This window comes from Bufo gargarizans, unplaced genomic scaffold, assembly GCF_014858855.1.
Source record: "Bufo gargarizans isolate SCDJY-AF-19 unplaced genomic scaffold, ASM1485885v1 original_scaffold_1058_pilon, whole genome shotgun sequence".
Taxonomy (NCBI): domain Eukaryota; kingdom Metazoa; phylum Chordata; class Amphibia; order Anura; family Bufonidae; genus Bufo; species Bufo gargarizans.
Window position 1 is genome coordinate 201,059 of NW_025334217.1, and position 15,617 is coordinate 216,675.

The 15,617-nt window shown below is 45.7% G+C and overlaps 1 protein-coding gene across 1 annotated transcript in view; it reads right to left on the reverse strand.

Annotated features, from left to right (window-relative positions):
• RAD23B (RAD23 homolog B, nucleotide excision repair protein) overlaps positions 1-10,809 on the reverse strand; it is a 46,788-nt gene extending 35,979 nt beyond the window's left edge. Inside the window, exon 1 of the mRNA XM_044273689.1 lies at positions 10,439-10,809. Coding sequence (XP_044129624.1) covers positions 10,439-10,504 — 66 coding nt within the window. The 5' untranslated portion in view covers positions 10,505-10,809. The remainder of the gene's footprint in view (positions 1-10,438) is intronic.
• Between the last annotated feature and the right edge of the window lie 4,808 nt (positions 10,810-15,617).

Sequence of the window (15,617 nt, forward strand, 5' to 3'; positions counted from 1 at the left end):
AACTACTTACATCTCCTGTAAGGGCTCTGCTCTCTCTGCAACTGCTAACCCTCTCCACTATGATTGAAATGGCCAGTGTGATAATGTTTTCACTGCCTGATCCTGTCAGAGTGTAGAGGGCACAGCAGTTGCAGAGGGTGTAGAGCAGGGGGGCACAAGCTTTTTTTGGTCTAGGGGCCACATTGTCACATCGCACTTCAAGGGACCGGAAAAATAGGTTAATCAGCGCTTGTTTGCATCAGCCTATTACACAGGCTAATGCAAAGTGACTGGGGAGGAATGATCGCTACCACAGTCATTCCTCCCTTACTCACTTCTCACAGTGTAATCAGGAATGTGCTACCGATAATCAATAGATGTGCTGACTATAATTGTACATCTTGCATAATATGCAAATCAGTCGACAAACGAGCGATTCCTTTATCGGCTGATCAGCGGCACGATTATACCGCCAGATATCAGGAATGAGCGTTCCTATGAACACTTGTTCCCAGTAATTGTCCTGAATATCGTGCTGTGTAATAGGGGCTTAGAGATTTCCTGTTCAAAAACATTATTTTTAACACGTTCCTGCAACAGAAGATTCATACTTTCCTGCTCCCCGCCACTCCCGCTGTCTCCATCTTCTGGTTCCAGCGCTGTTTACATTCGGCTGGCTATGGGCATAGTCACTTGTACCTCTCCAGCCAATGACTGGCTTCAGGGGTGATGTGGCCACAAGCAGTGTTTCACTGCTAAACCAGGGGGATGGAGACAGCGAGAGCAGCACGGCGCAGGAAAGTAGGAATCTTCTGTGTCAGGGGCTATGCTGCAGGAACTGGTTATTCCATTTTAACTAGGAAACCCCTTTACATGGCGATGTTTCCTTTCAGCCTCCTATTAACAAATGAGCGCTTTACTTCACTGCAGAGGACGGCGCTCACTGGTTCTTACCGCCTCCTGCACCCCCAGATATACTGTAGGTGCCCTGCAATAACCAGTAAGCACTTTCCTTCACTGCAGAGGACAGCAGTCACTGGTTCTTACCGCCTCCTGCACCCCCAGATATACTGTAGGTGTCCTGCAATAACCAGTAAGCACTTTCCTTCACTGCAGAGGACAGCAGTCACTGGTTCTTACCGCCTCCTGCACCCCCAGATATACTGTAGGTGTCCTGCAATAACCAGTAAGCACTTTCCTTCACTGCAGAGGACGGCGCTCACTGGTTCTTACTGCCTCCTGCACCCCCAGATATACTGTAGGTGCCCTGCAATAACCAGTAAGCACTTTCCTTCACTGCAGAGGACAGCAGTCACTGGTTCTTACCGCCTCCTGCACCCCCAGATATACTGTAGGTGTCCTGCAATAACCAGTAAGCACTTTCCCTGAAGGCTCACGCACACGGCCATGGTTTTAGTCCATATCTGAGCTGCATTTTCTTTATGTGGCTCGAATGCAGACCCATTCACTTCAACGGGGCCGCAAAAGATGCAGACATGTCCGCATCTGTTACTCCATTATGCAAAATGCAGAAAACACATGGCTGGTGTGCTGCGGACCAAAAGAAAAAAAAAGTACGGTCGTGTGTATGAGGCCTTACTAGCTGGGAAAGCACTTATTGGTTAACCCTTAAACCCCTGAAAAGGCCTTAATGACCAGTCACTTTTTTCTCACTTCGGGTACTTTCACACTTGCGGCAGAGGATTCCGGCAGGCAGTTCCGTCGCCGGAACTGCCTGCCGGATCCCGCAATCCGGGCGCAAACGGATGCATTTGTCAGACGGATCCGGATTCGTCTGACAAATGCACTGCAATGCCAGATATGTCTTTCCGGTTGTTATCCGGAAAAACGGATACGGTATTTATCTTTTTCACATTTTTAAAAGATCTGCGCAAGCGCAGACTGCAAAAGTGGATCCGTTTTTCCAAAACACTTGGGGCCATATCCGGCACTAATACACTTCAATGGAAATTAATGCCGGATCTGGCATTCCAGTAAGAGTTCAGGATTTTTGGCCAGAGAGAAAACTGCAGCATGCTGCGGTATTATCTCTGTCCAAAAGACTTAAGAGGGACTGAACTGATGCATCCTGAACAGATTGCTCTCCATTCAGAAGGCATTAGGATAAAACTGAAGCGTTTTTTTTTTTCGGTATTGAGCCCCTAGTACGGAACTCAATACCGGAAAATAAAAACAGTAGTGTGAAAGTACCCTTAGCGCTCGTGGTTCAAACACCTGTAACTTTTTTTTTTTTGTGGACGACCAAAATAAATTTTACAGCTTTTTTTTTTACATAACACAGGACTTAACATATATATTTTTTGTTTTATTAGGGGGGAAACTACAGTTTTAAGTCATTTTTATTCAAACTACAGTTCATTATTTAAATATGCAAATTATTAGAATTAGTTCCTATATGTGTTGGATCGTATTATACTATATTTATAGTTTTACATGAAAGTGGCGATAATTGTAATGGTTTTGGTTCGTGTGGGCGTTTTTTTTCTTTTATGTATTTTACTATTTATTCTTTTTTTTTTTCCTGTTACAAAAAGACCTTTGGGGGACAGACTTTTTTTGCACATTTTCCTTTATTTATTTTTAATTTTTTCATCACTATTATTTATTTTTAAGATATATTTTTGCCACATAATATGACAGCAAACAATTTTATTTTGCACTTTAGAGTTTTCTTTTACTTGCATTTTATTTATATCTTTTTGCTAAAATTTTCTTTTCTTAATATATTTTTGCAGCACTGTATGTCCCCCAAGAGGTCTTTAAAAGACCTGTGGGACACTGACTTGTTTTTATTTTTTCCTTTTATTTGTATTTTTTTAATTTTTTATTGTTTTCAAATTAATACAAGAAAAAATAAAAAATTTTCAAAAGTGATTTTTCCCCCCCAATACTAAAATGCAAGAAAAAAAATATATACATATGTGGTATCGTTGTAATCATACTGACCCAGAGAGTGAAGAGCACAAGTCAGTTTTACCGCATAGTGAACGCCGTAAAAACAAAACCCATAAAACTGTGACGTATGTGCGTTTTCCCCCCCCCCCATCCCATTTGGAATTTTTTTCCAGCTTCCCTCTATACTTTATGCCATATTAAATGGTGGCATTACAAAGAACAACTTTTCCCCCAAAAAACGATCCCTCATATGGCTATGTGAATGGAAAAGCTATGGCTCCGGGAAGGCAGAGTGAAAAACAAAAATGCAGAAACTGAAAAATCGCAGCATCAGGAAAGGGATATAATTATATATATATATATATATATATATATATATATATATATATATATATATATATATACACACACACACAGTACAGACCCCAAAAGTTTGGACACACCTTCTCATTCAGAGGTTTCTTTATTTTCATGACTATGAAAATTGTAGATTCACACTGAAGGCATCAAAACTATGAATTAACACATGTGGAATTATATACATAACAAAAAAAGTGTGAAAATATGTCATATTCTAGGTTCTTCAAAGTAGCCACCTTTTGCTTTGATTGCTGCTTTGCACACTCTTGATTAGCTTCAAGAGGTAGTCACCTGAAATGGTCTTCCAACAGTCTTGGAGTTCCCAGAGATGCTTAGCACTTGTTGGCCCTTTTGCCTTCACTCTGCGGTCCAGCTCACCCCAAACCATCTCAATTGGGTTCAGGTCCGGTGACTCATGAAGGCCTGATTCACACATTCTCCTCTTAACAGTTGTTCTAGAGATGTGTCTGCAGCTAGAACTCGGTGTGGCATTGACCTGGTCTCCAATCTGAGCTGCTGTTAACCTGCGATTTCTGAGGCTGGTGACTCGGATGAACTTTTCCTCCGCAGCGCAGAGGTAACTCTGTCTTCCTTTCCTGCGGCGGTCCGCATGTGAGCCAGTTTCTTTGTAGCGCTTGATGGTTTTTGTGACTGCACTTGGGGACACTTTCAAAGTTTTCCCAATTTTTCAGACTGACTTTCATTTCTTAAAGTAATGATGGCCACTCGTTTTTCTTTACTTAGAATTTGTATTATGGCAAGAAAAAAGCAGCTAACAGTCAACAGTCTATTCAGTAGGACTATCAGCTGTGTATCCACCTGACTTCTCCACAACGCAACTGATGGTCCCAACCCCATTTATAAGGCAAGAAATCCCAGTTATTAAACCTGACAGGGCACACCTGTGAAGTGAAAACCATTTCAGTTGACTATCTCTTGAAGATCATCAAGAGAATGCCAAGAGTGTGCAAAGCAGTAATCAAAAGCAAAAAGGTGGCTACTTTAAAGAACCTAGAATATGACAATTTCAGTTGTTTCACACTTTTTTGTTATGTATACAATTCCAGATGTGTTAATTCATAATTTTGATGCCTTCAGTGTGAATCTACAATTTTCATAGTCATGACAAAAAAAGAAAACTCTTTGAATGAGAAGGTGTGTCCAAACTTTTGGTCTGAGATAGATAGAGATATAGATAGATAGATATATATATTACACACACACACACACACACAGTCCTGATCAAAAGTTTTGGCAAAAAATCCTATTTAGCATGGCTGGATCTTAACAAGGTTCCAAGTAGAGCTTCAACATGCAACAAGAAGCAATGGTAGTGAGAAAACATTTTTTGAGCCTTCAATTTAATGAAAACAACAAATAAACGTAAACCGGCTGTTTTTCAGCTGATCAAAAGTTTAGGACCAGACCTCCAAAAAAAAACAAAAAAAAAAAAAAAAACAAACCCCCCCCCCCCCAAAACAGAAATCCAACTTCCAAAACATGAATTCAGTAATGAGTAGCTCCGCCTTTATTGTTTATCACTTCAAAAATTCAATTCGGCATGCTTGATGCAAGCGTTTCCATATAGTGAGTGGGAACATTTCTCCAAGTGGTGAAGACGGCCGCACGAAGGCCATCTACTGTCTAGAACTGTTGTCCATTTTTGTAAACTTCCCTTGCCATCAATCCCCAAAGGTTCTCAATTGGATTTAAATCAGGGGAACACGCAGGATGGGCCAAAAGAGTGATGTTATTCTCCTGGAAGAAGTCCCTTGTCCTGTGGGCATTGTGTACTGTAGTGTTGTCCTGTTGAAAAACCCAGTCGTTACCACACAGATGAGGGTCCTCAGTCATGAGGAATGCTCTCTGCAACATCTGGACATAGCCAGCGGCCGTTTGACGCCCCTGCACTTCCTGAAGCTCCATTGTTCCACTGAAGGAAAAAGTTCCCCCAGACCATTATGGCGCCCCCTCCACTGTGGCGTGTAGAAAACATCTCAGGTGGGATCTGCTTGTCATGCAAGTAACGTTGGAAATCATCAGGACCATCAAGGTTAAATTTTTTCTCAGAGAATAAAACTTTCTTCCACCTTTGAATGTCCCATGTTTGGTGCTCTCTTGCAAAGTACAAACGAGCAGTTCTGTGGCGTTCAAGGAGACGAGGTCTTTGAAGACGTTTTTTAAGCCCTTCAGTCTCAGAGGCCGTCTGATGGTTACGGGGCTGCAGTCAGCATCAGTAAGGGCCTTAATTTGGGTCGAGGATCGTCCAGTGTCTTGACGGACAGCCAATTGGATCCTCCGGCTCAGTGCTGACAAAAAAAAAAATTGGGTCTTCCACTTTACTTTTTTGTTCCATAACCCTCAGACCTCAGCAGCGATGGCGCGCTGTGAGAGACCCTGCTTATGCAGTTCAACCCGACCACGTTCAAAAAGGGAGAGTTTTTTTGCCTTTGCCATCACAACGTGTGACTACCTGACAGAAAATGACAACGAATCCACATCTTTGCACAGATTTGGCCTTTTAAAGGCATGTGGTCCTAAAATTTGGATCAGCTGAAAAACAGCCTGTTTCAGTTTATTCGTTATTTTCAATTACCGTAATTAAATGCTCAAAAAATGTTTTGTCTCACTCTCATTTCTTCTTGTTGCATGTTGAAGCTCTACTTGGAACCTTGTTAAGATCCAACAATGTAAAATATGATTTTTTGCCATTTTTCTAATGGTCTTAAACTTTTGATCAGAACTGTGTATTTACACTGGAGATTAAAAAATGACAATGAAAACTGTCAATGATGGGTTGAAAAACTCGAAATACATTCTCAAAACACCCCCTGCAACTACTAAAAGTAAGTGACCACCCATCACTGGGCCCAGGCTGCACATAGGGGACCTTTGTCCACTGCTATAGGCCCCACATCAAGTGACGAGCAGCGTTGTAGCAGCAAAGTACACGCAGGTCTGTTCAGTCCTGGATAAATGGTGCAGATGGCAAGGATTTAAAACGCCCGCATGTGCTGCATTGATATAGAGCTTCAGAATAAAAAATAATCAATAAAAAATTTTTTTTGGGGTCGGGCACTAAAAGGGTAAATGAATCAAATTAATTACATTCCTTACCCAGTCCTAGGCCTAAGGCTAGTTTCACAAGTCCAGTGTGAATTCCGTCAGGCTGTTCTGGCAGAGTTGTCCAGACTAAAAACGCAGAGGTTTGTGTGTTTGTGTACTTAATGGGGCTGGTGGGCATTCCATCGGCAGCGCCGGATCCGTAGAATTCTGACGGGTTGTTTTCTGCTGGAACAGCCTGTGAAACTAGCCTGAGGCGTGTGCTTCCTGTTGCCATATTGCGGATCCGCAATACACGGGTGCCATTCCGCATCACGGATGCGGACCCATTTACTTCAATGGGTCCGTAAATCCAGAATGGTGTGGAACGGAACCCTACGGAGTGCTTCCGTGGGGTTTCGTCCCGTACTCCCGTTCTGCAAAAAGATAGAACATGTCCTATCTCTTTGCAGGACGGCCAGATCGCGGACCCATTAAAGTAAATGGGTCCGCGATCCGATGCGGTTGCCCCACGGACTGTGTTCGTGCATTGCGGCCCGCAGAACGACCACAGGGCTCACACGTTAAAGTGCAGGAGGCCTTACAATGATACCAAATTTATGTAGTTTCACTTGCGTTTTAATACTGAAAAAAAGAAATTAAAACCTTTGCAAAAATCAAATCACCCCATTATAAACCCCATAACCTTTTTTTTATAGTTATGTCTATGGAGCTGTGTCAGGGGACGATGTGGAGTTTTTATTGATACCATTTTGGAGTGTGTGTGACTTTTATCAACTTTTTATTACATTTTTGGGGGGAGGTCAAGTGACAAAAAGGGTGAATCAGCGATTTTGATGTTTTTTCCCCCATTACACCATTTGCCGTATGGGATAAATATTTTAGCATGTGCTAGGGCTGTGTCGCAGCGATCAATTATTTAAGTAGTCCGGTATTCTACCGATTAATCGAGTACTCTAATAAGAAAAAAAATATTAAAAATTCTTTCCTTTATAAAAACTCAGCCTCCATGCCATCAGCCCCCCACACCCTCAGCTCCTCCTCCTAGCCATCAGTCCCCTTTCCTGTAGGGGCACTGCCGACCCTCCACAGGTCTGCTTGCCTCTTCACCCGCTGCACTGTCGTCCTGACATAGCACAGCGTCAGGTCATAGTGTGCGCTTACGTGCACTACATCCCGACAAAGTGTGTACGTCAGGATGGTGAAGCGCACGTAGTGGCCACGGAGCGGTGAGTAATAGCAAGCGCTTCACTCACGCTCAGTGGTCACATGGCACATACGAATAATCGATGCAAATTATTTCAACCTTAGTACGGGAGTTTTCAGATGCGGCAATGCTGATGAGGTTTCTTGTTTAATTTTTATTTTGGGGAAAAGCGGTGATTTGAATTTTTATACTTTTTAATAGTTCCCCTAGGCCGTGTTCCTTTAAGGCAGGAGTAGGCAACCACCGACACTCCAGCTGTGGTGAAACTACAACTCCCAACATGCATACCTGTTCTGCTGCTCTCAGAACTCCCACAGAAATGAATGGAGCACGCGCGAATTGAAGTTTCACAAGAGCTGGCGTGCCAAAGGTTGCTGAACCCTGTTATAAGGCCTCATGCACACGGCCGTTAATCTCCTGTTCAGTGTACTGGGGACTGAATGCACTGGCAACATCTGTGCCGATTCCGCAGACGGATCCAGACCCATTCAACTATATTGGGTCCGTCTGCACCGCAAAAAAGTAGTGCAACTTTTTTGCGGTGCAGAGGCATGAACAGAAACCCCACGGAAGCACCTTCCAGACGGCAGACCTATTCAAGTGATTGAGTCCAGATGCGGGGTGCACACGGCCGATTCCCGCATATTGCGGACCCGCTGATTGTCCCCGTCTGCCATTGGCTGCATACACCCCCCCTCCCCCTCGACACCGGGTGTTTTCATCTGCGTGCAGGGAAAAGCAGCACAAGTATATTACCGGTGAGGGGTCCGGCATATGTGTGTGTGGGGGGGGTTTGAGAATTTGGATAACCCCTTTAAATACTCGACTCCAGGGGTAAATGTCACAATGTGCACCAAAATTTTGGCTCAAAGTAAGCTAGGCAAGTGTGGTACAGTTACTGTACAGGCCATTGTTTATTAAAAGATGGACAACCCCTTTACAATAGGTCATCAATATCCAATGTATTGCATTTACCCTCCCGGCACCCTCGCCAATCAACTGTTCGAAGGGGTTGTGGCCTCCATTGGTCGCATGGCCTTTCTGCAGCTCTGACCCACTGAATTAAACGGGACTAAGCCACAATGCCAAGCGCAACCACTATAAAAGGACGGCGGTGTCCTTGGTATACCGTGAAAAGGTTGCAGAAACCATCCTAGATCTGCAGCTGATTAGTGGAGGCACGAATATTCAGCCTTCCACTGATCGGACAGTGAGGGTCAATATCGAATTGCCGGACAATGCCCTGTCGCTCCTCTCTCTGCTCTCCTGAACGCTCATAAAACAGACATCCCTTTTCATTTATTCTATGTGGCTGTAATGATATCAGCGGAGAAGGGCCACAGAAAGAACCGTCAGTGTGCTGCTCTGATTTCACTCTGAACTGACTGAGCAGCCTGCAATGTATGAGAATACATGAAGGCTGCACAAGATCGTTAAAACAAAAAGTGCGCATAGCGTAAAAACTGGCTAACCCTAGGACTGCAGTCCTGGCTTAAGGAGGACCTTTCACCACTCCTGACAGGCCCGCTTAAATAGATTCATGTATTCCCCACGGTGCCAGAACACAGCGGCTGGGATCAGTTGAGTATGATTTCCAGCGCAGGGTCTGTAGAAAAAGTCCCCAGGGATATAAAAAAAATAAAAATGCGTGTTTTAATACCTTCATGCATTTCCCATGTAATAACAATCCTGGAACATCTAGTCTTATGTCTGTATGCTGTGCCATTCCTTTATTATTTCTACCAGAAGTTATGAATGATGTGCTAGCAGTCTGCAGTAAGGGCACAGAGGGGAGGTAACCAGTTGGGGAGGGGGGTGTACCTGCACACTCTGAAAATGACAGCACTGATTGGATAGAGTGAGACTGTGCAGCCCCCCCCCCCCCCCAACTGGTTACCTCCCCTCTGTGCCCTTACTGCAGACTGCTAGCACATCATTCATAACTTCTAGTAGAAATAATAAAGGAATGGCACATCATACAGACATAAGAATAGATGTTCCAGAATTGTTATTACATGGGGAATGCATGAAGCGGCATGTCAGGAGTGGCGACAGGTCCTCTTTAAATGGGGTCTTTCATCCCTGGGGACCTTTTCTACAGATCCGTCAGCGCGGCAGGACCTGCGATAGAAGCTGTACTAAACTGATGCCAGCCGCTGCGTTCTGGCACCGCAGGTCTTGAGTCACTCTACATCAACATCTGGTTTGATGCTGCAGCAGTGACGTATCACCCCTGTGTTGGGTCGAGGGGTGACACAGCATTGCTGCAGTCAGTCAACAAAACCAGGTGATGACGACCGCGGCGGTGCTAGGGAGCCGCCAGATCTCTCTGCATTGCCACACAGCAGTTTGCTTCCAGCCGGTCCTCCACCATAGTTAATGTGGACACACGGCGAGGTTTAAGCTGCTGGATCCCTCGTGCTAGTGTGAAAGGAGCCTAAGAGTCTTCTTATAGTTTTTTGACTAAAAGAAGTTGCATCACCCCTTTAAAGCACACACTATCCACAATTAGCAAGAGGGAGCACCTCTAGTGCCTTGTGTGTCAGAACAGGAACAGCTGCCATCTTCCTAGTGTACATTACTGCTACAGGAGGTCAAACCAGCAGTAATAGCCCTGCCACAAGAGGGCGCTGCCACTTCCTCCCGAAGAGGAACCTCATTCCCCACAGCCGTGCGCGCCACATCACCCATATATACTGCCCTGCAGACCACGTGGTCTCGGGCTCGTCCACGCCCCCTAGTCACATGCCCACAAGCAAACAGGAGCCGAGAACGCGCAATAGTTCCCAAACCCCCCCCCCCCCCCAACTATTAACCCTGTCTTTGCCACGGCACTGAAAATATCCCAAAACCTATTAAGCAGCCTGTTGGTACCGCGGCCTGTGCGGAGGGCGCCCTGTGCCGCAGCCTTACCGTCTCCTCGCTGCTGATCTCTATCTTGAAGGTAAGCTGCTGCAGCGTTTTCATAGTGATCTGCATGGCGGCTGCGCTGTGTGACCCTCCCGGTCCCGCTGTCTCTGTAGGTTCCGGCCTGGTAGAGCTCTGCAGCCGCGAGGTGGCGTCTCCTGGAGGCTAGGCTTCCGATCTCGGTCTCCCCGCCTGTGTAGCAGCGAAGGCTGCTCCGTTACCGTATGATCCTAGTGTCGGGCGGCACGCAGATGCCCGGATAGGCGCTCCTCTAGATGACGGTTATTTCGCTGTCTCATCAGCACGGCCTGTCCGCCGCCATCATGACTCCGCTCACTGCCAGGCGCGAGGGCCGCACGACGCATGCGCACGCTTCGCATGGAGGCGGGGCCGAGTCCCTGGCGTAGGGGCGGAGTCTTTGGAGTGACGTGTCGGTCCGTGCTCTCCACACGGCGAAGCTTGTAGAATGTTCTGACTGGCTGTAGGGAGCGCCCTACCTCAGCCCTGCTCCTAGGGGAGGTTCACACGGGGCTTATGCAGAAAACTCTGTGAACCTACCCTTACACGGTAAGTCATCAGCGTTTATAAGCCAAAATGCAGAAAAGGTACCAATCTTTCCATTAGGCTATGTTCACACAATGGATTTTGCTGAGGCAAAACAGTCTGAATGGCGAGGCCTCGCTATGCAGGGAGCTAAACTGCGACTGGACCACGCGCTGTGGCTTTTCCTGGTGTGTCCTTGGCTTTAAACTGCCAGCAATACAGCCTACCATTAAAAACAATGGAAGGCTGCCGGAATTTTGTTGTGGTGTCGGCGTTAAAGGGGTTGAACCTGGACATTCCTCCATTTTTACCCAGGCACCCCCTCTGACATGAGCATCAGAGCAGCTAAATCGCGCAGGGCAAAGGCATTTTCAGGAGTTCTAGTGACGAACTCCTGGGCTCTACATGGGGCTGCCAGGAATCCCGGTGATGTCACTGGCACTGATGGGTGGGCTTTAGCGCTGCACTTGCCAGTAAGCACTATAAAGCCCGCCCATCAGAGCCGGTGATGTCACCGAACACACCGCCGGCCAGAAGCCTTCGCCCGGCAGTGTGTGATTGCAAACTAAAGAGCCCGTGCCCTTCGCGATCTAGCACAGGGCGAGGGGGCGCATCTCATGCTAACATCAGGGGGGCTGTCTGGGTGAAAATATGGGTATGTCCAGGTTCAGCTCTGAACAACCCCTTTACAACTTTGGTGACAATCTACTTTCTGAATGAACTCTTACACTTTTTATCTGTAGGTTCCACTCCTGGTTTTGGCTTACAAATACTGATATACAGTATAAGGGCTCATGCACACAAGCCTATTTTTTTACGTGTCCGTATCGCTTTTTTGCAGCCCATATGCTGGGCCATAAAAAAACGGAAATGATTCCGTGTGCATTCCGTATGTCTGCAAGTCCGTTCCTATTCTTGTCCATTTTGCGGACAGGCATTGTTATAATGGAATCCCACAAAAAAATGGATGTCGTCCATCAGCAGACTGCAAAATACATGCAGTTGTGTGCGTTAGCCGTAAGGCCCCTTTCACACGAGCGAGTATTCTGCGCGGGTGCAATGCGTGACGTAAACGCATTGCACCCGCACTGAATCCGGACCAATTGATTTCAATGGGGCTGTGTACATGAGCAGTGATTTTCACACATCACTTGTGCGTTGCGTGAAAATCGCTGCATGTTCTATAGTCTGCTTTTTTCAAGCAACGCGGGCCCCATAGAAATGAATGGGGCTGCGTGAAAATCGCATCCTCAAGCAGATGCGGTGCGATTTTCACGCATAGTCGCTAAGGAGACGAGGGTTGAGCGAACCTGGACCCGTTTGCTTTATTATTTTCCATTATAACATGGTGAGCATGATGACGTCAGCGAAGGTCCTTTTGCAGGTCCTTCAAGAAGAACAAAAAAGAGGATCCCGGCTGCGCGATCAAGTGGATGAGGTGAGTTTCGTTTTTATTATTTTTTTAACCCTCAATTTGCATTCGCGCGGAAAAAGGTGAGCAACGGAACGCAATCACAGACAAAACTGACGCACATCTTGCATGATGTATGCAGTCCTGGAACTATATCTTTGTTCAAGATGTGAGCAAATTACCCATTTGGAATCGCTAATCGAGTCTCTAAATGGGCAAGTTGCAACACTGAGAGGCATTGACAATTTGCAAAAGAGTTTGCTTCTCACCGAGCAACCACTCTTTGGGGTAGATGAGGGGGAGGGTGACAGAGAGGGGGCTGAGGAAAGTGAGGTAGCTAGCTGGGTAACAGTTAGAAAGCGGGGTAGAGGGAAGAGTACCAGGGAGGCTAGCCCTGATCTGACACACCCCAACAAGTTTGCACGTTTGGCAGATGAGGGGGATGTCAGTCCAGGGATGGCACTGCCGCAGCCAGACACTTCCTCTGCCAGTCAGGGGAATGCCAGCTCCGGTAAGCAGGGGACCAGGAGAGCAGGGCAGGCCAGACAGGTCCCGGTAGTGGGAGACTCAATTATTAGGGGAACAGATAGGGAAATCTGTCACAAAGACCGTGATCGCCGAACAGTGTGCTGTCTTCCTGGCGCTAGAGTTTGACACATCGCGGATCGGGTTGACAGATTACTGGGAGGGGCTGGAGACGATCCAGCGGTCATGGTCCATATCGGAACCAATGACAAAGTTAGAGGTAGGTGGAGAGTCCTTAAAAATGATTTCAGGGATTTAGATCAAAAGCTGAGGGCAAGGACCTCAAAGGTAGTATTTTTCGAAATACTACCTGTACCACGGGCCACACAAGAGAGGCAGCGGGAGATTAGGGAAATTAACAAGTGGCTCAAGAACTGGTGTAGGAAGGAGGGGTTTGGGTTCCTGGAGAACTGGGCCGACTTCTCTATCGGCTACAGGCTCTATTGTAGGGACGGGCTGCACCTCAATGGGGAAGGGGCAGCTGTGTTGGGGAAGAAGATGGCTAGAAGGTTGGAGGAGTGTTTTAAACTAGGGACTGGGGGGGAGGGTAATTACGTTATAGGACGGGAAGATAGTGCAGATAGAGACCGGGGGCAAGGTAGTGAGACTGGGGGAGGAATGGAAGGAGGGACTAGAACAGTTCAGAAGGAAAGGTGTAGAGTAAAAAATATACATAAACCTCTCAAATGTATGTATACTAATGCCAGAAGCCTGACTAATAAAACTGGTGAACTGGAATTAGCAATGTGTGAGGAGGACTATGACATAGTGGGAATAACTGAGACATGGCTGGATGATGGCTATGACTGGGCAGTTAATGTACAGGGTTACAGCCTGTTTAGAAAGGATCGTCAAAACCGGAGAGGGGGAGGGGTCTGCCTTTATGTAAAGTCTTGTCTAAAGCCCACACTCCGCGAAGATATAAGTGAGGGACATGAACATGTGGAGTCACTGTGGGTAGAGATACATGGAGCTAAAAACAACAATAAATTACTAATACAGGGAGTGCAGAATTATTAGGCAAATGAGTATTTTGACCACATCATCCTCTTTATGCATGTTGTCTTACTCCAAGCTGTATAGGCTCGAAAGCCTACTACCAATTAAGCATAATAGGTGATGTGCATCTCTGTAATGAGAAGGGGTGTGGTCTAATGACATCAACACCCTATATCAGGTGTGCATAATTATTAGGCAACTTCCTTTCCTTTGGCAAAATGGGTCAAAAGAAGGACTTGACAGGCTCAGAAAAGTCAAAAATAGTGAGATATCTTGCAGAGGGATGCAGCACTCTTAAAATTGCAAAGCTTCTGAAGCGCGATCATCGAACAATCAAGCGTTTCATTCAAAATAGTCAACAGGGTCGCAAGAAGCATGTGGAAAGACCAAGGCGCAAAATAACTGCCCATGAACTGAGAAAAGTCAAGCATGCAGCTGCCAAGATGCCACTTGCCACCAGTTTGGCCATATTTCAGAGCTGCAACATCACTGGAGTGCCCAAAAGCACAAGGTGTGCAATACTCAGAGACATGGCCAAGGTAAGAAAGGCTGAAAGACGACCACCACTGAACAAGACACACAAGCTGAAACGTCAAGACTGGGCCAAGAAATATGTCAAGACTGATTTTTCTAAGGTTTTATGGACTGATGAAATGAGAGTCAGTCTTGATGGGCCAGATGGATGGGCCCATGGCTGGATTGGTAAAGGGCAGAGAGCTCCAGTCCGACTCAGACGCCAGCAAGGTGGAGGTGGAGTACTGGTTTGGGCTGGTATCATCAAAGATGAGCTTGTGGGGCCTTTTCGGGTTGAGGATGGAGTCAAGCTCAACTCCCAGTCCTACTGCCAGTTTCTGGAAGACACCTTCTTCAAGCAGTGGTACAGGAAGAAGTCTGCATTCTTCAAGAAAAACATGATTTTCATGCAGGACAATGCTCTATCACACGCGTCCAAGTACTCCACAGCGTGGCTGGCAAGAAAGGGTATAAAAGAAGAAAATCTAATGACATGGCCTCCTTGTTCACCTGATCTGAACCCCATTGAGAACCTGTGGTCCATCATCAAATGTGAGATTTACAAGGAGGGAAAACAGTACACCTCTCTGAACAGTGTCTGGGAGGCTGTGGTTTCTGCTGCACGCAATGTTGATGGTGAACAGATCAAAACACTGACAAAATCCATGGATGGCAGGCTTTTGAGTGTCCTTGCAAAGAAAGGTGGCTATATTGGTCACTGATTTGTTTTTGTTTTGTTTTTGAATGTCAGAAATGTATATTTGTGAATGTTGAGATGTTATATTGGTTTCACTGGTAAAAATAAATAATTGAAATGGGTATATATTTGTTTTTTGTTAAGTTGCCTAATAATTATGCACAGTAATAGTCACCTGCACACACAGATATCCCCCTAAAATAGCTAAAACTAAAAACAAACTAAAAACTACTTCCAAAAATATTCAGCTTTGATATTAATGAGTTTTTTGGGTTCATTGAGAACATGGTTGTTGTTCAATAATAAAATGAATCCTCAAAAATACAACTTGCCTAATAATTCTGCACTCCCTGTAGGAGTTTACTATAAACCACCTAATATACCAGAGTCCACAGAAAATCTACTACTAAACGGGATAGACGAGGCGGCAAATCATAATGAGGTGGTTATTATGGGGGACTTCAACTACCCAGATATAGACTGGGAAACTGAAACTT